Source organism: Gracilinanus agilis, chromosome 2, assembly GCF_016433145.1.
Source record: "Gracilinanus agilis isolate LMUSP501 chromosome 2, AgileGrace, whole genome shotgun sequence".
Lineage (NCBI taxonomy): Eukaryota > Metazoa > Chordata > Mammalia > Didelphimorphia > Didelphidae > Gracilinanus > Gracilinanus agilis.
The window spans coordinates 538,155,243-538,182,765 of NC_058131.1; the positions used below are offsets into that span (position 1 = coordinate 538,155,243).

The 27,523-nt window shown below is 35.0% G+C and overlaps 1 protein-coding gene across 1 annotated transcript in view; it reads left to right on the forward strand.

Annotated features, from left to right (window-relative positions):
* The window catches only part of RYR3 (ryanodine receptor 3), a 570,927-nt gene that overhangs the window by 5,320 nt on the left and 538,084 nt on the right, over positions 1–27,523 (forward strand). Inside the window, exon 2 of the mRNA XM_044660040.1 lies at positions 15,626–15,745. Coding sequence (XP_044515975.1) covers positions 15,626–15,745 — 120 coding nt within the window. The remainder of the gene's footprint in view (positions 1–15,625; positions 15,746–27,523) is intronic.

Below are 27,523 nucleotides of genomic sequence, written 5' to 3' on the forward strand. Positions count from 1 at the left end.
ACTGACCATAGGTTTCTTAAGGGGTTGACTATAGTTCTGATACTATTTATCTTGAGAAAAGGTTGGAAGAAGAGAATATTTTTTATTTTTTAAAGTCCTTACCTTCTGTCTTCAAATCAATATGTTTTGGTTCCAAGGAAGAAATGTGGTAAGGTCTAGGCCAGTGATGGCAAACCTTTTAGAGACCATGTCACACACACACACACACACACACACACACACACACACACACACACACACACACAACCTTACTCCAGACAGAGTAGGGAGAAAGGGAGGGGAGTTGCCTGAGTGCTCCACTCAGGGGAGGGAGTAAGTACAGAGGGGTGGAGAGGCATGATGGAGAAGAGGAAGGGAGCAGCTCTGCCTGAGTCCCTCTGACTTTCTAGTAACTAACTCTGCCAGGGATGGCACACATGCCCAGAGAAGTCTTTGTGTGCCATCTTTGGCACACATGCTATAGGTTCACTATCATGGGTCTAGGCAGTGAGGATTAAGTCGCTTGCCCAGGGTCATATAGGTAGGAAGTGTCTGAGGACAGATTTGAACCCAGGACCTCCTGTCTCTAAATTCAATGAGCCACCTAAGTTGCCCCTAAGAATAGTTTTGATTGTCTTGGTTTCTATGATAGAAAAACCTGATAATGTTACCTTGAACAATACTTTTCAACTTGAACTATGCCACAGCCTGGTAAAATATCCAAATTTTCTAACAGATTATTCTATCTTCTGAAACTTTAGTTTAATTGTTCTTAAAGCAGTTTAGGAAAGGTAAAAAACAGTGCTGGCAGAAAAATTTACAAAAGAAAAATCACAGTGGGCATGTTACTAGAGCTGAATCTTGGAGGAAAAAAGAGGATTCCAAAAGATGGAGGTGGGAAGAGGTAGTATATTCCAGGCCTGAATATCTTCTCTGATGCTCTGATGTTAGAGCTATCCCTTGTAATTTGCTTTGGCTGGTAGTCTCCTGCTGTTGTAAAGTGTTTTAATTGCAACAATATTGCTCAGTGATGATAGAATAAATCAGAGCAACAGTTCCTTGCAGCTGGGGAAGGAAATGGGGGCTTTCTAAATCATTGATCTGTTTTCTGTAGAAGGAGAGAATGCCAGTGCTTAATTCAAAGCTGACTCAGGGACTTTCAGTCTAAAATTTAAAAGCAAAGAATCCCAATCCCTGTGACCATAAATACTGCATTGTAACTGGAATTCTGTTTGCCTTCAACACACAAAAATCAGCCAGTTACAGATGCAAAATGTGATTTGGGAAGTTTGTTTGGAATATAAATCCAGTTCTGAGACAAACATACTTAGACTTTTAAGTTTTAGTCATTCATTTCCCTATACCACGAGAAGGAAAGTTGACATCATTTTCCATATTTACAGATGATAAAACTTCACCCTAAAAAAGTATACTAGTTAAATCAAGGTTATATCCTGGCATATAGTTCAGATTTTCAGACTCTTCTTTAACTAAGACAATGTGTTGCCGTGGAGAGATGAAGATATTAAGATACTATTCCAAATTCAACCGTAAATGATCATGGCATTCTCTCTGTACTGCAATATCCTATTTCTACAATGGAATAACCAACCAATCTCTTGCTTTTTTTCACTTTGCAAAATGGCGAGGTAAATGAAGTTGTCGTGAATCACTCTGAGTGAGAAGCAGTATGATTCATTCAAAGTATTTATTTTTTGTCAAGTTTTAATTTTGCATCTATGATGGGTCAGTCAGTCAATAATCATTAATTAAGTACCTACCATAAGAAAGGCACCATATAAGCTTTTGGAAGAGAAAGAGAAGTAAAGACAGTCCTTGAACTCAAGGATCCAACAGTTTATTTTGGAAAGGCAGCACAAAAAAGGGAAGCTGAAATGGGGGTAGAAAATGAGAGTACTTATCATGGGCATAATGAAGGAGTATAGCTGGATAGGAAATGATGAGATGACCCAAAAGGCAGAGAGTATTACAGAGGTGTAAGTTTTATAGTTGATATGATCTTGCAAGATGATAAGTTTCTGGAGACCATGTTCTGAAGTCTAGGAATTCAGCCAGATTGGAAATGATGGTGCCAGTCACTGGACTAAGTACTAGAGACACAAGAAAGACCAAAAAGTTACCAGGGATTCAGGATTGTCATAAGAAAACTATATAAGCAAATTCATCTTAAATGGGGGAAAATAGGGAAATAGTGAAAAGTGGTATAATAAATATTGACCTCTCTCCCTTATTCAGTCTTTATTAGGTTTTAATTTTATTTGGGTGTGACAAAACCAGAGAAGTGTTTTTGCTTTGAGAAGTCACTTGTACTTTCTAAAGCCAATACCCCAAATAGGGTAAGGAGATGGATTGGTAAGTGGAGGGGTAGGCAATGTACATTTTATGAACAAGTGAAAATTTTGTGATTTACACAGTATCTTGAACGTAGCAGGTGCTCAGTAAATACCTGCTGGTTTTGATTTTCCTAAGGATAGTATGAATCCATCTGTAGCAAGAACTGTCAGGTGTAGTGAGTTGCTGAATTAAGCAGTATTTGAGCCTCAGCAGAAGGTCCCAGGTGTGCCATATTTCTGCATTGCAGTGGTCTTTGAAGACTGGCTTGGACCTATATGTGGAAGTTAGTCATTGAATCCCAGTTCTGATACATGAATATAAGTAACTAATTGCACGCATCACATTGATCAAATGGCTTATTTTTGATCTACAATTCTTTGTACATCTTCCCTGTGAGAATTTACCTACTATTTATTTGAATTCTGAGTTTTCATCTTCCTCGATCATGTTTTGTTTTATTTATTTTTGTTGTTTTGCTATAATAGTCTACTGACTTCCCTGGCCTTTATGTAATTTCTATGTATCATGTTTTTAGGTTCCAAGAGCATGATCTTTATAAATCACTATTTTACAAGGTCGTGATAATAAGGTTATATAATATACCAGACTTTTTTTTTTCCAGTTAAAGTAGGAGTGATATTCTAGAGAAGAGAAGTTTGGGGGTAGGGAATAAGATGGTAGGAGATAGATGTAACAGGTGTCTTTCGATATTTGAAGAGCTATATAGAAGAGGCTCAGACTTCTTTAAAGGACAGAAAGCAGAACTAGGACCAAAAAGTGGAAGTCACAGGTGGATTTCCTCTCAATGTAAGGAAAATACTACTAAAAGTTAGGAATGTCACAAAATGAACTGAATTACCTCAGAATACTACTGAAAGTGGATTTTCTGTGTCAAAAATGCTATTGAAGAAATACTTTGGAAAGTTATTGTGTTTATTAATACGGGATCTTTTCTTCTCTGATTCTGGTATAATAGATTTTAGATCAGATCCTAAAGGATGGTCCAAGAACTGACTTGGAGTGGTATACTACCCAAAGATGATGTTATTTTATGTTGCTGAAAGTCATATTTTCAAAGAACTACTCATATGGGTCAGGCTATAACTCATTAAAACCACCCACTTCACCAAATTGAGGATCAAACATACCTTTAGAAAATATAGTATCAGGGAAGCAGCTAGGTGGCTTAGTGTATTGAGCCAGCCCTAGAAAAGGGAAGTCCTTGGTTCAAATTTGACCTCAGGCATTTCCTTACTGTGACTCTCGCAAGTCACTTAACCTCCTTTGCCTAGCCCTTACCACTTTTTTTTTTTTTTGCATTGAAACCAATGATTTATTCTAAGATAGAAAGTAAGGATTTAAAAAAAAAAAAGGAAAAGAAAATATGGTATCTTCCAACTACTTAATTTTGTAAGTTAATCTCTGGCTAGTTTTTTTTCTTTTTTTACTTTTTTGAACATCTGTTGACAAAGTGATATTATTACCCACATATAGATATCAGATTGTTAGAACTAGAAAGAACCATAGATATTAACCAATCTCCTAATTTTACAGATGTATAGACTGAGGTCCAGAGAAGTTAAATGACTTACCCAAAATCAGACAGGTAATAAGTATCTGTAGGGATTGTCAGGCACAAGTGAGAACAAAGACATCTTTGGCACATGTTTTTGGGGTGCAGTAATACATTCTTTAGTATTATAACAAGAATGAACTAATCAGTTCTCACACTTGAGAATACAATATGATATAGAATAGCAAGCCCAGCAAGGGCCTTTTCAAGCTTAAATATAACTGTGAGTCTGGGACCAAGGAAAGAAACTTTGTGACCAGAGATACTAGATATTAAATATATTGACAGGAAGCCCAAGGAACTGGTACAGAATGAGTCAGAAGTGGTAGAAACCAATTCAGGGTACTATCCCAGGGCTGAGAGATCTGTCTCTTATGGCTGCTTTAGACAGGCTATAATTTTCAAAGATAGTTTCTTCAGGTCACTCTAAGACACAAAGACAGTTTCTTCAAATCACTCTGAGTCCCAGGTAAATAAAATCAATTTTACAAGTCTTCATCACACATAGAAAGGTAACTCTAGAATATCAAGATAGTTATCAAGATAATTTACACAATCCCTAACTTCCTTTAAAGCTCAGGTCTACATGCTGCTTTCTACATGGGACATTTTGTGATTTTCTCATTACTATTTAACAAGCCCTCTCCCCACCAAAATTAACATGTATTCATCTTCTGCATATTTTGTATTTATGCATCTGTGAACAGCATTATTTGTCCTGATAGAGAATGTAAGGTAAGGCCTTTTTTTTTTTTTTGGTCTTTGTCTTGAAAATTTATAGGCTATTTCCATTGCATTTAGGTGACAGGGATAGAGAGGTGGTGGATAGTGAGGTATATTTGCAGCCAGAAAGACCTGAATTCTAATTCTATCTCAAAGGCTTGTGTGCCTTCAATTAAGTTTAAACAAGAAGTTAATCTCTTAACTTTAGGAGGTTAATCAATCTGATTTTTCATCTGTAAAATAGTGCTAATATTCATTAGGTTATAGTAAGGATCAAATGACCTATGTCAAATGCTTTGAAAATGTTACTAACAGGGAGTAGTTTGTTTTTTATAACTCAGCAGATCGACCAACAAAATGAAAACAATGGATACATTGATCAACGAAATGAAAATCACACTTACACGGAACACTCCAACCTAAGATGAATAAATTCAAATGCTTTCTACAGAGGTTTTTAACCTGGGGTCTGTGAACTTGATTAAAAAACATTCTGATAATTATATTTCAGCATTATTGATTACCTTTGTTTTCTTATAAACATTCTTCTCAGAAGGGTTCCACAGGCTTCAACAGATTAATGATGGTGACTCACTCGGGTTAGGAACCCAGGGAACTAAAGGCAAAGATAAGCCTGAAGTCAACTTGTTCTCCAGGCAGATTTAGAGGCACGTGGTCTTTGAGTTCCGGGGCTGGTGGGGCGGAAGCCCAGAAAGGGCACGCCCCTTGGGGGCGGGGCTGAGGTAGCCTGAGGGATAGCTGCAGAGATGTCGGACTTCTAACGAGAGGCTGGAGACCTTGAACCTGAGGAAACTTTTCGTGCCCGTGCCTGCTCCAATGATAATCCACTACTTTGCTACCAAGGCTGCGGGCTGGCTCAGCTTCGTCTTAAGGAAGAACTAGCTGAGTAGCATCAGGCAAGGTCCTCAGACTAGCCCTGGCTTGTTCCCAAACTCTATTTGGTCATTTCCCACCTCTGAGCTTTGATAAGCCTTCCTTCCCCGCTCCACCCTCCAGCTCAAAATTCCCTTCACCCTGTGGTATCTTTTCTTTAATCCGGCTCTGATATTTTTCTTACCCTTTCCTGTCCCTCCTCAAATTACCTTGTATTTACCTTATTTACTTGACTTTCGCTTGTATGTTGCCCTATCCCATGTAAGCACTTTGGGGATTTCTGGGGGTAATACTTAGCCCCGTGGGTTCTATTGAATTATTAATTATATGAAACGTAATAATTTTCCAACAGAAGGGATATAGATTGTACCTTCAGAGTTGGCCATGTTCTATAACCTTGGGATCCAAAGATCAATATTAACTTAGAAATAAGAGGCAGCTCAGTGACATTTCACGTTTAAAAATGCCATTGATTGACTCGCCCAAGGTTCTTGGTTGCCTGGAGTCAGTTCCTTAGCCTTCCACTTGGCCATAATGGAAATGCCACCAAATTTAGAGTTTGAAGACTAAGGTTTGACTTCTGACCCTTCTATTTAGTATCTATGAAACACTGGGCTAGTTAGTCACCTTTTTAGGAGACCTTATCCATAAAATGAGGGTGTTAAATTAGATCATCTTTGAGGTTCTAGTGCTAAATTATAGGATCCTTGTAGCTCACCTGGGTCTCTCCAGGGCCTCACAAATTGTTGGTAGTAGAGGGAAGGAGAGGATTATTTAGGGTGGTTGGGTGGGGAGGAAGTGAGAAGATATAAACTATGTATTTGTGGAGTTTAACAGAAGTCTTCATAGGGGTAGCTAGCTGGGTGGCCCAGAGGATTGAGTCAGGCCTAGAGAAGGGAAGTCCTGGGTTCCCATACCCCTCAGACAGTTCCTAGCTGTGTGACCCTGAGCAAATCACATAACCCCAATTGCCCAGTCCTTACCACTTTTCTGCCTTGGAACCAACACACAATATTGATTCTAAAATGAAAGGATTAAAAATAAAAATCTTCATGGGTATAACTAGTAAAAACCATACCCTAAAAAATCAAGATCAAGATCATATACTTGTATATGAACAAATGATTTTCAAGAGAATGAAAAATTATTAACAATCATTTAAAAGAATGCTCTAAATCACTAATAATATCATTAATAATTAGTTTAAATCAAAACATCAGAGGTGGGGGCAGCTGGGTAGCTCAGTGGATTGAGAGCCAGGCCTAGAGACAGGAGGTCCTAGGTTCAAATCCGGCCTCAGACACTTCCCAGCTGTGTGACCCTGGGCAAGTCACTTGACCCCCATTGCCTACCCTTACCACTCTTCCACATATAAGTCAATACACAGAAGTTAAGGGTTTAAAATTAAAAAAAAAAAATCAGAGGTATCTGTTATACTTATAAATTGACAAAGATGACGAAAGATGGGAGTAATTAGTGTCTTAGTTCTAATGCACCTTTGGAGTTGTGAATTAGCTCAAATGTTTTGGAAAGCAGTTGGAAATTATACTAAGAAAATTACTAAAATAACTTTTGACCTATACCTTTGGGTGGTCATATACTTATACAACAAAGGGATAAGTTATAGATAGATAGGTCCCATATAACACCAAATATAGAAAATATAAATTTGTATTTCCTCACACTCGCAATCCTTAGACCTTTTCTCCAACTGCCTTGTGTTTATTGTGTATACATGTACAATTTGCTTACAAGTACACATTATCTCCCCTGATAAAATGTAAGCTCTCTGAGACTAGTGGTTGTTTCATTTAGTCTTTGAATCACCAACTCCAACATGGCACACAAAGGTGCCTAATAAAGGTAGATTGATTTTGTAGTAAAAGTAGATATTATAATTGGTAAGTGACTAAATATGTGGCAAATGCTAACTAATGAATACAGAAATGTACAGGAAGATATAACTAATTCAAAGGGAAAGAAGTCAGTAAAACAGTATGCATAGTAACTACAACTATGGGAATGAAAAGAACAACGCACTTGATATTGAACTCTGTTAAATTATTATGACCAAAATCAGCCTAAAAGAAGATATGAGAATTATCCTCTCTTCTTTGCAAGCTGAGAGATTACAAATGTGGAATACTACAAATAGTGCCAAACTTGGTAGATATAGGATCCTAGAGCTGGAAGGGAACTTTAAAAGCCAACCCATTTCATGCTATTGATGAAAAAGAGGACCAAGTAAGTGACTTGCTTAATATCATTGTTTTTGCTGCACTGCTTTCTTTTTTTTAAAAAAAAATGCTACAATGGATAAAATTCTCTGGAAAAACAAGAGGGAGAAATACTTTGAAAAATGAAGCTGTTATTAAAAAGAAAAAAATTTAAATTTAAAAAGATGATAGATATTTATAGCTCAAACATGGAAATGTGAAACATCCTGGTAAAATCCCCTTTTTAGATTAGATTTAGAGCAAATGTAGGGACATGATTGGAGGAATCCAGGAAATTAATGAATTAAAGTTCCATGAGGTTTCTCAAATTGGAGCATTATGATTTATTTCTGCACTTTACTTTTCATTCCTTTTGACCAGCAGAATCAAGGAGGATAGCAACCAACAGTGTATGTGTATTTTATGCATATTTTTGGGGGGAGTGAAACTAGAAGGAATATAAAGCAGACAGCTTTTATTGGGAAGAACAACATTCAAAAAGCACAGAGAGGAGAAATATTAGAGACTATTTGGCAAACACTGAGTACTACTGTGTGCAAGGTATAATGTGTCAGGTGTTGAAGTTTAGCTCTTACCCATTGTTGAACCTTCTCCCCTAATATTCTTCTCTTTCACTATTTATAAAGAAAATGTTTTTTGTAAACCTCTAAGTGCTAGAGAGATGTCTTTATTTTGTTAGAAATTAAATTTAGGACTACATTTTTTTTTTATAAAATAAAGTGTTCCTGAATGATCGAGAACTGAATAAATGATAAAAGAAAAGATTTATAATTGCATCCTTTGTGAAGGTAAATAAGGTGGTTTTATTAGAAAACATTATTGGTAAGTAGTGGTCACAAAGATTATTGTTAGTGGTATAAGGGCAGAAAAGAAGATCTGAGTTTTATCAGTTCCTTAAAATAGTTTAGTCCAGTCATATAAAGCAACTTATGGAATTTTTTCCTTGAAATAAAATGTGCATTTAAGTGTGGAATCTTAAAAAGTGATGCTCAGAAGGGACAAGGACAGTTTGGCAAGATGCTTAACAGTGTCAATGAACATTAAGCACCAAGTCAATCAGTAAACAAATGATAATTCCCACCCCACCCCCTCTCTCTCTCCACACACAGGAAATGGGAAGTATTTGATAGAAGGAAGGCATTAGCATTAATGGGGATCAGGATAGGTTCTTATAAAAGGTAGGATTTTAACTTGAACTCGAAGGAAGCCAAGAAGGCACTGTGAGGAGGAAGAGTATTCCAAGAATGAGAAAGAGCAAGAAAAGTGCCTGGAGATGGAGTATCTTGTTAGACAAAGAGCCATGAGGCCAGTGTCTGACCACAGAGTACATATAGGGGAGTAAGTTGTAAAAAGAGTCGAAAGGTAGGAGGAGGTCAGGTTGTAAAGGACTCTGATTGTAAAATTGATTTTGCATTTGATTCTGGAGGTAATAACCACTGTACTTTAGGAAGATTAATTAACTTGAGTGGAAGTAGACTAATCCCAGCAAGGAAATTTGCCAGTAGTTGGGAATAAAAATTGCATAATCATTGCTTCAAAGGAGTTTACATATTATTAGGGAGAGAAGTTTCTTGGCTGTTCTGCAGATGGAAATATCTTTTTTGTTTCATTTAGGCACTTAATCTAATCTTATCCTTTTTATTCTATTCTTTTCAACAATCCGTACAATCTTGGAAATGTAGCCAGCCTCGGTTTGTCAGAAGGAGCAGTGAATTTTGATTTTCTGTAAAGAAAAACTTCTAAACAATTAGGTCTTTCCAAAAGTAGGATGGATTGTAGAAGACTTTAAGTAGAGACTGAATATAACAATTTATTAAGGTTCGTCTGTTTATTGTCAAAGCCACAGACTACACTTGCAGTTTTCAACCTTAACATCCTTTATTTTGTGCTTTTTACCTTTTATGGATGTCTAGTATGGTTTTTTATTGTCTAAATGGCAGTCAAGGGTATTTTAAAAGAGGGAAAGATGTCATATTTCTTTTCAGAGAAATTAGAGTTGAAACAAGGAAAACAAATAGAATTGAGTAGGGATGGAAAAAGATTTCATGTACGGAATTCATTGTAAGGTACTTTGCTGTGTGCATTATCAAAAAGAAATGGAACACTTATTAAGTATCGAGTTAGCTGTATTTTTCACTTTTAATCATTCATTGATCAAATACCTATTAAGTAACTACTAAAATGTCTCAGGCCCTGTGCTTGTTAGGGCTGGGTATACAAAGATAAAATTGCATCAAGAAGCTAACTAGTAGCTTCTCATTATAGAAATTTGACTAGCCTGTTAGGTTGGGCTTTTGTTCTTTTAATTGCAAAATGAGTGCTCTGGATTAGATATCCTTTAATGTGCTTTAAGCTCTGAAGTTCCAAATTTATAATTTTAGAAATCTACGTGTGTGTGTGGGATATATATATGTGTATGTATACATATATACATAATAATATATCACAAAAACCCTATTAGTAAAATTTATCAGATTATTGGAATATTCCTATTGATCTAAAGTGGATGGGATGTAAGATAAAGAAATAGAGTAAATCATAGGACATTAGGGCAGGGATTCTAAAACTTTTTTTGTGTCATAGGACCCTTTGGAAGTCTGGTGAAGTCTATGGACCCTTTCTTAGAATAATACATAGATACTGTATATAAAATAAATTCAAGGAAATGCTAAATTATAATTAAAGGCTATTAAAAATAAAGATGTAATTTTTTTTTCCTTTTTTAAGTTGATGGACCACCTGGAATCTATCCAAGAATCTCTTGGAATCCAAGGACCCCAAGTAAAAACTCCTTGGCCTAATGGGAAGGGGTAATAGAGTAAAGATAAATGAAAAATAAAAAGTGGTCCTCTAAGGGGAGAAGGCTGATGCTATAGGCAAACAAACTTTTATTTCAAAGTTTTTTTAAGTTCATCCATGGTTTCAGTGATGTTAGTAAACTTACATGAGGAAAACTTAGCTCAATTTTCCCAGGAGAAATTCATTCATGTAGGAGGTTATATATCCTGTAGTAAATTATTTTTCTCAGCAGCAATTTCACCAAATTGAATATTACAATAATACTGAATCATTTTGGCTTTTAGTGTGCTTTGGTTCTAAAGAAATTCTATGATTTCCAACTTGAATGTAAACAAGGTCCCCTGATTTTCCCTTTTTGGGAGGGAGTTAGTTATTGTTTCTCCATTATTCATTTCTGTGAAGAACAGCCATAATTCAGTGCCACTTGAGCTGTGATGTTTTCTCTCAATCTCTTCTTGTGCCTGCTGTTTCTGCCTTAGCATGTATAAGTATTACTTGATGTTCCTACTGACTGAATATAGTGTTTTTGCTTAGATAGGCTTGGGTATCCCTTCAGATAGATATGCATACACATATACATGTATACATGTTCCTGTATATGTGTGTCTCCATTCTAGAATATACCAGATAAATCCAGAGTAGATACATGACAACTGTAGAAGGGATATCACTAGTCACCAAAGAAATCAGAAAATACCTACTGGAAGAAGTAGTACATGAGTTAAGTCTTTAAAGGAAATGAAGAATTCTAAGAGTTAGAGGATTGCGTGGGGAATCATTCTAGTTATAGAAACATTCTAGTCAGTGCAAAAGCATAGATACAGGTGATTGAATGTCTTTTGCCAGGAATAGCAAATAGGCTAATATGGCTGAATCACAGAGTGAATTGAAGAAAGAAGGGTGCTGATGAGATTATCAAGTGAGAGAACATAGAGAAAAAAAAATCAAGGCTCAGGACTGATGGAGGAAACTTAAAGTTAATGGACATGATGATATAGATGATTTAATGCCCCAAACTGATCTCAAACTCATTACCTTTTCCCTATAAACCCTTCAATCCCCAACACACACACACACACACACACACACACACACACACACACACACATACACAAACACATACACATACCCTTCATCTACTGTAATACATTTTTTCCAGATTACATATAGAACCAATTTTAATAATAATTTTTCTGACATTTTTCCATCTATGTCCTCTCCCTCTCTCTCCCAGCCCTCTCCTTATCCCTGAGACAGCAGGTAATTTTATTTTTATACACACATATATGTATTATGTACATATACATGTTATGCATTTACTATCATGCAGTACATATTTACATGTTTATATAATACAACTTGTTCAGCCATTCTCCATTTGATGAATATCTCTTCAGCTTCCAAATTCTTTGCCACTACAAAAAGAGCTGCTATAAATATTTTTGTATAAGTAGAACCTTTCCCCTTATCTTTTGATCTCTTTGGGAAACAGACCTTATAGTGGTATTGTTTGGTCAGAAGATATGCAAGGTTTTATGGCTCTGTGGGCATGGTTCGAAATTGCTCTTCAGAATGGTTGTATTGGTTCACAGCTCCACCAACAGTGTGTTAGTGTCCCAGTTTTTCCACATCTCCTCCAATATTTATCATGTTCTGTTTTTGTCTTATTAGCCTGCCTGATAGTTTGGAGGTGGTAATTTTTGTCTTTTTTAAATTTGTATATGTCTAATAGTTATTTGGAGCATTCTTTCAAATGACTAAGAGGAGTTTAGTTTCTTCTACTGGTATTGCCTGTTCATAATGCCTCACAATTTGTCAATTGGGAAATGCCTTTGTTTCATAAATTTGACTTCATTTTCTATATATTTGAGAAATGAGGCCTTTGTCAGAGACAACTGTTTCCCTTCTAATCTTGGTTGCATTGGTTTTGTTTGTGCAAACCCTTTTTAATTTCATATAATCAGAGGTATCTATTTTATATCTTTTAATGTTCTCTATATCTTGCATAAATTCTTCCCATATCCATAGATCTGGCAGGTAAACTATTTTATGCTCCCCTAATTTGTATATGACATCCTCCTTTATTTCTAAATTATGTATCCATTTCAACTTTATCTTGTATATAACATAAAATGTTGGTCTATAATTAGTTTCTACCATAATCTTTTCTAGTTTTCTCAGCAGTTTTGGTCAAATGATGAGTTCTTCCAAAAGTTTGGTCGTTTACTATTCTGTTTGAATACCTTATCTACTCCACTGCTCCAGAACTGTTTATTAATCAGTACCAGTTTCCTTTGATGGTTCTTGTTTTATAATATAGTTTGAGATCTGGTACAACTAGGCAATTCTTCTTTATATTATTTTAATTAATTTCCCTGAAAGTCTTGGCCATTTGTTCTTCCAGATGAATTCTTTTTTTCTAGCTCTATGTAATAATTTTTGAGCAGTTTGGTATGGCACTGAATAGGTAATTTAGGAATTAGAATTATAGTTTTTATTATATTAGCTCATCCTATACATGAGCAATGTATTAATATTTTTCCAATTATTTAGATCTGACTTTATTGGTGTGGAAAGTGTTTTGTAGTTATGTTTATCTAGTTTTTGCGTTTGTCTTGGAAGGTAAAATTCTAGGTATTTTGTCTAGTTATTTTAAATAAGATTTTTTTTTATTCTTGCTGTTTTCCTTTGTTGGTAGTATAAAGAAATGCTGAAGATTTATTTGGTTTATTTTGTAACCTGCAACTTTGATAAAGTTGTTTATTGTTCAGTTTGTTTTGGAGCTATTCTTTAAATATACCATCATATGATCTATAGAGTAATAGCTTTTTTTCTTCATTGCCCATTCTAATTCCTTCAGTTTCTTTTTCTTTTATTGCTATAGCTAGCATTTCTAGTATAGTATTGATTAGTAGTGATGATAATGGGAATTTTTGCTTCACTCCTTATCTTATTGAGAAGTCTTCTAGCTTATCCCCCATTACAAATAATGCTTGCTGATAGTTTTAGATAGATGTTATTTATACCTTCTCTATTCTATAAAGAGCAACATCATTCTCACATCCTTCAAACTCACAGCATAGCTGTTATCCTAGACTCTTTGGTGTCTCTTCCTCTTCTCCATTCCCTCTCCCAGTTCAATCTGTTTCTTTGACTTACTGTTTCACCTTTGCAATATCTCTTGAATACATCCTCTTTTCTTCTCTGAGACTGTTATGACTATAGTGCAAACCCTCATCACTTCACACCTGAACCATTACAATAGCTTGCTGATAAATCTGCCTCCCTCAAATCTTTCCCTACTCTAATTTGTCCTTTATTCAGCCATTAAAGTGATTTTCCTAAAGCAGAGATCTGTGAACTTTTATAGCCCTAAGAGCTATAAAACTGTGCATACTCTTTGACCCAGCAATACCACTACTAGGTCTATGTCCTAAAGAGATCAAAGAAAAAGGAAAAAATAATATATTTGTATATACATTAAAAATATATCTATAGAAACTCCTTTTTGTGGTGGCAGAGATTTGAAAATTGAGAGAGTATCCATCAATTTGGACTGAATAAGTTGTAGCATATGATCATGTTGGAATATTTTGTGCTATAAGACATAATAAGCATGATGGTTTCAGAAGACCCTTGGAAGACTTATTTGAATATAAAGTGAAGTGAGCAGAACCAGGAAATTACTATACATGGAAATAGCAGTATTGTGAGGATGATCAACTTTGAAAGACTTAGCTACTCTGATCAAGACAATGATTCAAGATAATTCTGAAAGACATATCAAAAAACGCTGTCCAACTCCAGAGAGAGAACTGATGAAGCCTAACTGCAGATTGATGCATGTTTTTTCATTTTCCTTGTATTTTCTTATTTTTTTGGTAAATCGGCTAGTATGGAAATGTTTTGCATGATTTCACCTGTAAAACTGATATTGCATTTTTAACCTTCTCAATGAATGGGAGAAGAGCAGGAGGGAAAGAGAGAATTTAGAACTGAATGAAATTTTAAGATGAATGTTAAAAATAAAAAAAAAACACTAATAATTCTATTTCAAAAACAAAGCAAAAAATCAAATAGCTTTGTACTTCAAGAATCTATAGTGTCTACCTCACTTCCACACCTTATATTTGACTTTTTCTACTTGACTTATAAGGTCTTTCCCTCTAACTCTCCCTTTACCCTCACCCCTTTTGACTTTCTAAATGATTCCTCCACTCCAATTTGGGTGATCTCACTATCTTCTTCAACTATCATGTTCGAATTTCCTACCCTTTATTCATTCCCCTCTCTAGTCCTGTTCTCTTATTGTTTGTGTATCATACTTGCCTAGTCTAGGAAATCTTTTTTTGACTTTACGTTATTCCAATTTATTTTCTTTTTCCTTTAACCCTCAGGTGATCACTTTCTTCTATATTATCGGAATTCTTAGAGTATACAGTTTTGATTTAGTCTAACATTTTCTCAAGAAATATCTATATTATTTTTAATCTATCTTGTAATATCCTTTAAGTCAAGGACCATGACACATATTTTTGTGGGCCTTCTGTCCCACCAAAAGCACCTCACATTAGTGTAGGTCTTGTATATCTTAGTTATTAAATTTATACCTAGTAAATGAAAGCAGGTAGAAAAAAAACCAGCATTTATTAGGCACCTATTATGTGCTAGGCATGTGTAAATACTTTACAAACATTATCTTATTTAATCTTCACAACACAACTCTTGGAGTTAGGTGGAATTATCATCCCTGTTAAGGAAACTGAGACAGATAGAGGTTAGGTGTCTTGTCCAAGAGTCACATAGTAAGAGTCCGAGGCTAGATTTGAACTCAGGGCTTCCTGACACGAGGTCCAGTGCTTCATTCGTTGTACCAATTGGCTACATGTAAGGCTAGGAAATAAAGAACTAATTGTTCTTATTCCCTAAATAGAAGAGCATAGTACCTTGACGGAGGCTATTAAATCAGGAGAGTTGAGTAAGATGGTAAAACCTTGGTCATAGTTTGGAATAAACAGGTTTATTCCCACACCACTAACATGAGTTCTTGTGTTTTTCCCAACAGGAGGATGAGGTGGTTCTCCAGTGTGTTGCTAACATCCACAAGGAGCAAAGAAAGTTCTGCTTAGCAGCAGAGGGACTTGGGAATCGCCTGTGTTTCTTGGAGCCAACTTCTGAAGCTAAAGTAAGATTTATCATTCTTTTTCCATCCCTTTCCTTCTTCAAGTAAAGAGTGCCCACATTAGGTACAAGAAAAAAAATTATTTCACACTGAAAATGAGGATGCTATAAAATGGTTTTGTTTCTTATTTAGTGATGGAAATAGAATATGAACACAATGGTGTGTATATGGGAGTCACTCCTGGTCCTGCCAACATTCAGTAGTGACTTCCTATGAAGTTATAGTATCCTCAATTCTTTGAGCTGGAACACTTAGAGATTATCTCATATAACCCTCTTTCCAGATGAAGAAATAATCACTCTAGCCTTAAATGACTTGCTCAAAATATGTCCTGCCCTTCTCCCTCTGTCCTCCCATGGTTAATTTGAAAAACTGTGGAATATAACATTCTCTACTTTCATATATGACAAGCAGTGTTGTGTAATGAATAAAGAGTTAGCCTGGAAGCCAGGAAAGGTTGGTTGAGGTTCAGCTCTAACACCTACTAGTTGTGTGAGTCCAGACAGGTCACTTTAGTCATGTCCTATTCTTCATAACCCTATTAGGGTTTTCTTGGCAGAGACACTGGAGTGGTTTGCCCTTTCCTTCTCCTGTTCACTTTATAGTTAAAGAAACAGAGACAAACAGGATTAAATGACTTTCCCAGAGTCACATAGCTAATAAGACCCTGAGGCCAGATTTGAACTTAGGAAGCTGAGCCTTCCTGACTCCAGGCCAAGCACTTTATCCACTGTACTACTTTCTGCCTTATCACTATTCTAGGCAATTGTCTTAAAACTGTATAAATTGTAGAGAAAGTTCCAGCCTACACTGGTCTTGCCTAACTGGTGCCTCTTTTAATTTCAGACTTTTAACATGAATCCTTCCTTGTTAGGACCAAACCTCTTTTGTGGGTTGAAGAACATGGGTTTCCTTCACCTGACTCCTTCTACTATCTAATATGAACACACTATTATTTTCAGTATTTAAAATAGATTTACTATGAAGCATATAGGGTAAGGAGTTGTTACAATAATGGATGACTAGATTTATAGTCCATGCTTTGCAACTCTTATATAGTTGATACCTTATTATAAGATATTTAGATCCTATCCTTAGTCCTTTCATGCTGAAAATTCTTCTTGGTTCTGGCCTTGATATACTTATTTATAGTTTTATGGCTTATTAATTGGTTGACCACAACTATCCCTCAGAGTCTAAGCAGTGTCTCATAGTGTCTACACAAAATAGGAGTTTACTAAATGTTGAATGAAATGGAATAAAGAATGCGAGTGTCAGACACATAATACAGGAACATAAGCATATAATGACTGAGAGAGAATATGTCTCTTGTTGATGTGCCATCATTTCTTATCCATTAATTTAAATACATAGCTCTCCTTTCTTACCTGGTTTGTATGGAGCTGTGGCCAAAGATAAAAGAGAAAATCTGGGAATTTATTAGCATGCCTGCTACATATAAGTAGCAGGGTAATCTGAACTGTGGTGGAGGAATATTAAATAAACCTTCAATGGAATAGTTTGGACATGGTCAGAATTCAGTTTAGTAGGTCATGAATTATCTAAGCAAAATGAAAGAAGATGTAGGGAAAACATGAGCTGACTAGACCATGGAAAATCTCTGCTAAGAAAGCTGTTGGGCTTTTCTCATGTCATTTATCTCATGACTAGGAGATATTCTGGCCACCTTCTCCCTTTTTCCATCTTATGCTCTTATAGCTAGGAACTGTAGGCTGCTTAGGTCTTATGAAATAGTGATTAAAAGAAATGGGCACAGACCTAAAAGAACCTTCCCTTCATTAATAGTTAATAAGCAGTTATCATTAGGAACTGGGCTATAGGGAAAATTATTTCATAATATGAACATAAAAGTTAGTATGACACACTGTAAACCTTCTGCCTATTGTTGTCAGTTGCTTGAAATGAAAGTTTACTAAAAACTACTTTTAACCTTAAGATTTCTGTTATCTAAATTGACTTCCTTTAATTTTGTTACTAAAAGTGCCTTCTTTCTTAGTTAAAGGCAATCTGGTCCCAGTGGTAGGTATTTTTTTTAACAGTGAATAAATTAATTGTCAAAGTTACACCATATCTACTGTCTATTTGTCATTTTACTGGCTTAAAGCTGGAAAATGTTCCCAAATGTATTAAAAGCTGGTATTATTTGAGTTCAGATATGTTGTAAGTCTTGCTATCTTACTTCCTGGTCCTAATAAATGTTGTTGAATCTCAATTAATTTTTCCCTAAAAAACTCCTGGACTTACTCATTAGGCTGATTCTTGCCACAAGCGCATGCTCCATTCTGCTGTTACAGGGATCTTCTTTACTATCCCACATTCTCTCCCCACCCCTACTCTGAGCTTAGTAAACTCCAGTTTCCTTCAAAATATAAAATCTTCAGAATTATTTCCTTCATCATCTATACTGCCTAGCTCCCTTGGGTTTCTTTAAGTCTCACATAAAATTCTGAATGTTGTAAGAATTCTTTCCTTACCTCCCTTAATGCTAGTTCTTTCCCTTTGTTTACTCTCTATATATATGTGTTTTTAAAAATATGCTAAACCAATAAATTTTTCAAAGACAAAATCATGTTCTAACTGTAATTCTTTAAAGGCAAGTATTTAGAAAAATTGTTGGGACTAGGGGTCAGAAAAGCTGATTTCTAGTTTGACCTTGGACAAGTCACTTAACATCTCTAAAACTCAGTTTCTTCTTCACTAAGATCAAGATTGAAATTTTTGGTCCCTTGTATTTTCCAGCTCTAATATTCTTTGATTCTAAAAATGTGTTTAAAAGAATCCTATAATGAATGTATTTTTGGTAAAGTAAAATAATCCCATTTTAATGTGAATTAAATTAACCCTTTAATTTATCTGTTTTATAAGTTTTGAGGTTCAGATACTGGGTTAAATGAGATCCTAGCTTTAGTTAGAAGTGGCTGGATTCATCTCTAACTGGCTTTTGAGACTTTATTATTGAATTTTCAATGTGAACATTTATATTTCAAAAATCTCAATTGTTACAAATCAAGGCTTGATTTGTTGTTTTGTTGCTTGTCTAGACTTAAGTATTAATAATGCAGATTAAACTTAAAAGCATTTTTGCATACAGTTTCCCCCAGAGAACCTAAATGTTAAATGTTTACCAGCACACCCCTGTACTGCTCTATAAATGTTGCATGAGGTCAGCAGGAGTGTAGTAGTACAAGGCTCGGGAATGAAGTCATCTCTAGATGAGAGACTTGGTTACCTTAAGTTAATAATAATAATGATAGTAACAGTAATTATAATTATTATTTATATAGGGCTTTGAAGTTTGTAAACTTTTTACATCCATTATCTCTTTTGAGCCTCACAATATTCCCACTTATAGCATATGTAAAACATTTTTATGCATTCAGATGTTTTTGTAACCTCATTGAAGTGACTTCCCTCCAATAGTGCAGTTCGTGATCCTCCTATGCTTGCCTATACTATGTGGCTGTTACATAACAACATATGCCATTATAAATTCTTTACAGAGCATCTAGCCAATATATTGAGAGCTTTCCTCAATTTTTCTTAATATCACAATTACAATAAGAGCACATGGCCTAATCACTGATTTTTTCTTTACATTTGCTGCATGACTGCTCATACATTTATTTGTTGACATCCTTCATTACACTTATCCTTGATAAATTCTTTGTAATGCGTTGTAGGAAGCATAATTTATGCAGCATTCTATTCTATCACATTGAGGCACTCTTAGTACATATTTGAAAAAATTTTACTATTTAAATAGTTTCTATTTACGCCTCTAAAATCTGTTGCAGAAGGTGAATTAGAGAAATTCCAAGAAGAGATTGATAAGTCCCTGAAAATAAAATCAATATATATTTTTTCTACTTCATTATTTCAGTGAAAAGGTAGAAATTAGCTAAGATCTGAAAAGGATAGATTGGAAAATATTACTTATTTTATTATAGAAGCCTCACATTATTTATCATGAATATTTTATTTGAGAAGATTACCAAATGTTACAGATATGGTTCATGTTGCAATTTAAAAATGAAATTATTATTTTAACAGATAGGAAATTGATTGTGGGAATCATTTTGATCAGCTGTCTAAATACAGTCAGACCATCCAATTGTTAAAGAAAGATCAGTGGATATGTAAAACTAGAAGAAATAATGAGAATGAGAAAAAAGTATGTTTCACAATTAAAAACAACTCCAACATACCTATTTATATACCTTATTGAGCCTAAAAATGGAAAAATGGATAGAGAGAATGACATTGTGGCAATTATAATAGTCTCCTAGATGGAAAGCCAGGTTTACATCCAGGAATATATGTTCTAATCTCATCTCTAGCATATATTGGTCATATACCACTCAGCAAATCACTTAACTTTTGCCCCTTGCAATCTTTTTTGAAGGACGGTAGAGATGTATTATTTCATAAAACAGTGAAAAGCAATGGAAGGAGAAACCAGTTTAACAAAACCTTGGTGGAAGACCTGGCTAAGCAAAGGCATCCCATGGGCATTTTAGAGTATAACAATAATAGACAAAGAAGCTGGTCCATATGATTATCAGCTGAGCACAAGGAAAAAGTTGAACAAGCAACAGACAGATGGAAAAGATTTGGCAGAATTGTTATAGAGCATTATTTTCACCATTTGAGACAATAGAGTCATTACATTTGAATTCTGACATCATAGTCCCTTAGGTATGTTAATATAAGAAGTAGAAATCTCACTAAAGAGAGTTAAAGTGGAAAAATTAAAGTAAAAAATGTTTATCAAGCACTTACTATGTATAGTGCTAAGCACTGGGTATACAAAGAAAGGAAAATACAGTCCCAACCTTCAGCGAATTTGTATTTTAAATGAGGAGACAACATGTACATACAAAAAAATTTTACATCTTTAAATCTGTTTAGCTACTGAGTAGATGAAAACTAATTGCAGAGAGGAAGACACTAGATACTAGGAAACCTAAAAAAGCATTTGGTGTAAGTTATCCATACACACAGGAGGACTGAGTAGAAGATAGCATTTTCAAGATATCTGTAATAAGGGAATATGTTGAAGAGACGGGGGGAAATATCATCTCCCAAAATTATTATTACCAAAAAAAAAAATGAAAGGTTTCCCAAGAGAACATCAAACAGGCTGTGATCAGCAATGCTCGAGTAAAAGAATGCATACATCAATAAGATTATGGATCCAATGAAGCATTGCCAATACCTTTAGACAGTTAAGTGTTTTTTGAGTTGTTGAAACACTCCAAGTTGCTTAAAGGTGCCATATGAATTCAGCATTTTTTGGTTAACTTATTATTATTCCTTGCTTAATAAGCAATTGCTTAGATGTTCTAGCTTGCTCAGTTTCATATTTAGCAGTCCAAAATACTATGGAATGCTTTATATTTTTTGTATCTGGTAGGCCATACTATTAGGGGATTCTTTGTGTCTATATTCTTCTGTTCCAGATAAACCAATTCATTTCTATCCGTTTTCATTAGAAATAGAAAAATATTGCTTCATGAATGTTTTTTATTTATTATTTCTTTTAGTATTTTATATTTTCTCAGTTATATATACAATTTTCAGCATTTTCTTTTTGTTAGCATTTATTTTTATTTTTTAATATATAATAACAGATAACAATATATGTAATAAATTATAATAAATAGGCTTATCCAATAGAAAAAAAATTTAGTTTAGTTATGACCAAAAATCCTTCACTCTTTTTTCTCCTCCCCCTCCTACCTCTCTTCTCCCCAGCAAGGCAGGTAATATGATGTAGATTGTACATTATAATATTACATAATACATATTTTCTGTACTTCATGTTTTGAAACAAGACATATATTGCTTATACTAGAGAAAAATTCTCTATAATAGAGAAAAAAGGAGAATAAAATCAAGAATGGTATGTTTTAATCTTCATTCAGACTGTCTGTTCTTTCTGTGGCCTTCCCTTGGACTGTTCCCCACCCTAATCCCCAACTTGGTTAGTTATTGGTAAAATTGGAAAATCTAGATCTGATATTCAGCTTTTTAACAATGAGTTTTACACAACTATTCAGTCAAAATCTTTCTTCTTAAGCACCTAGCTAAATTTGCCAAGTTTAAGTATCACACATCCTAGATATAGAGAGATTAAATAGGTGACTGCTATAAGAACTCTTCAGCCAAAGATGGCATGATGGTCTTTTGAGTTGAGTTGCTTTTCAACTAAACATGAAAACTAGGTTCAGATTCTCTTCATACCTTCTAAAGAAAGATGATGAGTAAAACTTGTTCTTATGGTTTTAACCAAAGCTATTCTCTCATATACAGGTTTCATTTTTGCTTAATATAATTAGGCATAAACCTGCTTAAAGGTCAGAAGTCTTTGTTTGCCTTATAACCTCAAAATTTCAAAACTGATATAGTGGCTTTGCAAAATGGTTAATTGACAGAATCCTTGGAATCTAGAAAGAATCCTCTTTCTGTCTTAATTTCAGAAGTTAAAAAACTCATTTTGACTCTTTATATCTAGCTCCAGACAATGCTTTATAGCCCATTCAGCCATCCACCAGGGCTACCTAACAGGCATCTAATCTGGACAACACTTTCAAATACATATGGAATCCCCTATTAAAATGTAAGTTCACAGATGGCAGGGGCTGTCCTATTTTTTTTTAATTTTTTTTTTTAATTTTAAACCCTTAACTTTCTGTGTATTGATTTATAGGTGGAAGAGTGGTAAGGGTAGGCAATGGGGGTCAAGTGACTTACCCAGGGTCACACAGCTGGGAAGTGTCTGAGGCCGGATTTGAACCTAGGACCTCCCGTCTCTAGGGCTGGCTCTCAATCCACTGAGCTACCCAGCTGCCCCTGTCCTATTTTTTTTTAATGTATACCCAAAGTTCCTAGCACAGAGAACTTAATATTTGATTCATTCAGGGCATTGCTTAACTATACCCCCTCTAACTTAAAGACTTTTAAATCTTCAGCTTCCCCAATATCCTTTGATTGTCTTTTCACTTTAGAAAAATCAGTCTTGTTTCTTTGTTCATTGTTTAAAATTTTTCAGACAAATAAGATGATACTGGAGGCCCAGGGCATATACTTTGAGTTATAGTTTTTAAGAGTGACAAATTGTCATTTTCTATCCAAACTCTCTCACTGAATTCTCCATCTGAATAGCATTTTATATTTGCCAGGCACCTAACCAGGGTTAGGGATTCATTCTGGGTTCAAGAAAGAAAATAACGCTTTGACTTTGGCCTTGTTAACACTCTACTACATTTAAGTAAGCTATTAAAATTTTAGGACTGGAGGTCAGGAGTGATAGAAGTTAGATTTGTAGATTTGAGAATCATCTGCACAGAGGTGAAAATTGCAGTCATCTGAATGTTCGAGATATCTAGAGAGAATAGGTAATGAGAAGAAAAGAAGGCTTAGGTCAGAACCATAAGGGATACTCACTCTTAATGAAGGAAGAAGATAAATTGGAGAGTGTTCAAAGGAGGATAACAGGATGGTGAGATGGTAATGCCATATAGAGCATGGTCAAATGAAATGGTGATGTTTAACCTGGAGAAGAAAATATTCAAGGTAGGACATAATACCATTCTTCAAATATTTGATGAGCTGTCATTTAAAAGGGGGATTAGATGGGTTCTTTTTGGCCCCAGAGGGAAGAACCAGGAGCAATGTGTAGAAAACACAAATAAGCAGATTTAATCTTGCTGGAATATCAAATTATGTATTGCAGAAACATTGTTATATCTCCCATTCCCTTTCTTAAAAGTGTTACCTTTATTCTGGGTAACCTTAATCCTCTTCTATTGATATGTTTACCTTTTCTCCTCATCCAATCCTTCTCTTCTCAATTCCATCAGATCTACTCTTATCTAAACTCTCTGTCTTTCCACCTCAAGCTTATGATGCTTATGATGTTTCCTGTTTTACTTCCTATCCTGCTATGTGATCCTTGGAACACAGATCTTTTCTAAATCTTGTATTCCACTGTTATTTCCTTTCTTTCCTGTTCCCTTCTATTTTACTACAGGCAGACATCTTTTACATCAACTTAAAGCTCCCAAAGGCTTGCCCTTAATTGGGAACCCTCCAAAAACATTGATGTTTTCTCCCCCATGTTTTCCAGCCATATGCAACTGACTGGGACAGTTCCAACTGAGGAAAATCCTTCTGAACAATGATAACCTTTATAAACTCATTTTTCAGTGATTAACATACTTTAGTCTCATTATATTCACCCAGTCCTAGTGATTTTGAAACCCCGATGGCCATTGTTCCAATAAAGTATTCTGTCATGTACTAACTTCTTCCTTATTTCCTTCCCTTTAAACCCAACTCCTCCAAACTCTGTTATTATTCTACTTCCTCCTCTTTCTTACAGTTCTAAATTCCATTCTTACCTTGACCTCCAATCCTTAAACTCCTCATTCCTTGACCATGCTATCACATCTGCATTGATATACTCTTTCCCCTTCTCCATTTTTATCTCCTGGTAAACCAATTCATTTTACACTATTTTCTTTTCTTGGGTTTCTTGCCCCTTATCCTATTGAAAATTTTGTCTTTCCCAACCCTAGCTTTGATTTATTTCTACCAACTGTTGCCTCTGTTCCTACTCCTACAGTGCTGAATGAAACCAGAGAAAATCATGAAACTGTGTTGTTCATTATAAGTCTATTACAAGTTTACATAATATAATCTCAAGCCCTTAGTACACCAAGGCAATCCCTAAAACCATTCCATTAACCATAGTGGATTTTTCCATACTTTTTCATTCATCTTCAAAGCTCCCAAGCTCTCCATAGCCTTGACCTATCATGAGAATTATCCCTCATACTTCTCTGTAAAAATTGAGGCCATATGTTGGGAGCTCCCAGATGCTTTCTGCCATTATATCCTCCCTCAACTTTGTTTAACATAAAAGATTGGTCCTTCTTGTCAATTATTCTACAGATTTTTCCCCAATAATATTTTATTGTATTATTTTTCACAATTACATGCAGAAACAATTCTTTTTTTAAAATAATTTTTGTTTTTTAGAAAAGTTATCATGGTTACATGATTCATGTTCTTACTTTCCCCTTCACTCCCCAACCTCCACCCACCCATAGCTGATGCGCATTTCCACTGGTTTTAACATGTGTCATCGATCAAGACTTATTTCCAAATTGTTGATAGCTGCAGAAACAATTCTTAATATTTTCATTCTTATATTTTGTGATTCAAATTCTCTGTCTCTTTCCCTTCCCCACTCCCTCAGATAGCAAGTAATCTGATATTGGTTATACATGAGCTTTCATGCAATACATTTTTCCATGTTCATCATGTTATGAAAGAAGACACATATCACACCTATAAGAAAAAACTCACGAAGGATATAAAGTTAAAAATGGTGTGCTTTGATCTGCATTTAGACTCCATCAGCTCATTCTGTGATGTTAGGGAGCATATTATTTATTATATTATTAGGGAGCATTTTTCATCATGAGTCCATTGGAATTATTTTTTATTTTTTATGTATGTATGTGGAAGTTAATGCTAGTAGTGTTAGTTTATTTTATTTTTAATTTTATTTAATTAATTAATTTAGAATATTTTTCCATGATTCCATGATTCATATTTTTCCCTTCCCCCTCCCATGGCCAATGAGCAATTCAGCTGGGTTTTATCTGTATCACTGATCAAGATATATTTCCATATTATTAATATTTGCAGTAGAGTGATCATTTAGAGTCTACATCCCCAATTATATCCCCATCGAACCATGTGATCAAGCAAATATTTTTCTTCTGTGTTTCTGCTCCCACAGTTCTTTCTCTGGTTGTGGATAGCATTATCTCATGAGTCCCTCAGAATTGTCCTGGATCATTGCATTGCTGCAAGAGAGAAGTCCATTACATTCGATTGTGCCACAGTGTATCCATCTCTTTGTATAAGGTTCTCTTGGTTCTTTTCTTTCACTCTGCATCAGTTCCTAGAGGTCATTCCAGTTCACATGAAATTCCTGTAGTTCATTATGAAAAATGGTTTAAATTGCACTAAGATTTTTGGGACACCAATGTATGTATTTAAACATATATGTCTGTATCAATACTTGGAGGTTGTTCTAGTTCACATGGAATTCCTCTAGTTCATTATTTCTTTCAGCACATACATTCAATCACCAACAAATACCACAATTTGTTCAGCCATTCCCCAATCGATGGACACTTCCTCATTTTCCAATTTTTGGCCACCACAAAGAGCGAGGCTATAAATATTTTTATACATGTATTTTTCCTTATCTCTTTGGGATACAAACCGAGCAGTGGTATGGCTGGATCAAAGGTCAGGCAGTCATTTAAAGGCAGTCATTTAAAGCCCTTTGGGTATAATTCCAAATTGCCTTCCAGAATGATTGGATTAATTCACAATTCCACCATCAATGCATTAATGTCCCAATTTTGCCACATCCTCTCCAAAATTTTTTACTTTCCTTTGCTGTCATATTAGCCAATCTGCTAGGTGTGAGGTGATACTTCAGAATTGTTTTGCTTTGCATTCTCTAATTATGAGAGATTTAGAATACTTTTTCATGTGTTTGATACTTTTAATTTCTTTATCTGAAAACTGCCTATTCATGTTCCTTGCCCATATCAATTGGGGAATGGCTTGATTTTTTATACAATTGATTTAGTTCCTTATATATTTGAGAAATTAGACCTTTACCAGAGGTTTTTGTTATAGAAATTTTTTTCCCTAATTTGTTGTTTCCCTTCTAATTTTGGTTGCACTGGTTTTGTTTGTACAAAACCTTTTTAATTTAATGTAATCAAAATTATTCATTTTACATTTTGTGATATTCTCTATTTCTTGCTTGGTCGTAAATTCTTTTTTTTCCCCCATAGATCTGACAGGTATACTATTCTATGTTCACCTAATTTACTTATAGTTTCCTTCTTTATATTTAGGTCATTTACCCATTCTGAATTTATCTTGATGTAGGGTGTGAGATGTTGATCTAGACCTAATCTCTTCCATACTGCTTTCCAATTTTCCCAGTAGTTTTTGTCAAACAGTGGTTCTTGTCCCAAAGGCTGAGATCTTTGGGTTTATTGTATACTGTCTTGCTGAGGGCATTTACCCCAACACTATTCCATTGACCATCCCTTCTGTCTCTTAGCCAGTACCATATTGTTTTGATGACAACTGCTTTATAGTACAGTTTAAGATCTGGTACTGTTAGGCCCCCATCCTTCACATTTTTTTCTGGAATTGTTTTAGATACTTGGCATTGCTAATAGCTGCTATAGTTTTAATAATAATTTCTATGAAAGTGACTCTGAGATCTACTTTTCTACCTCTAACTTCTTTTCTGACCTCTAGTCTTGTAATTTCCACTGCTTATTAGACATCTGGAGATGAATGTTCTGTTGATATTTAAATTCAACATGTTCAAAACTGAATTCATTATCTTTCCTTTCAAAGCTCCCATTTTCTTCACTTCTCTGTTACTGTTTTGGTTACCACCATTCTCCCAGTTAGGTTTAAAACCTAAATATCATCCTCAACTCCTCCATTTCACCACCACCCTTAATATCAAATCAATGATAAAGTTCTTTCATTTCTATCTTCATGGTATCTGTCTCATATGCCCATTTCTCTCTTCTAACACTGCAAGTACCTTGGTGCAGAATTTTATCACCTCTCAACTAGAGTATTGAAGTAGCTTGATGGTTAGGCTTCTGACTTCAAGTTTCTTCTCATTTGAATCTGTCC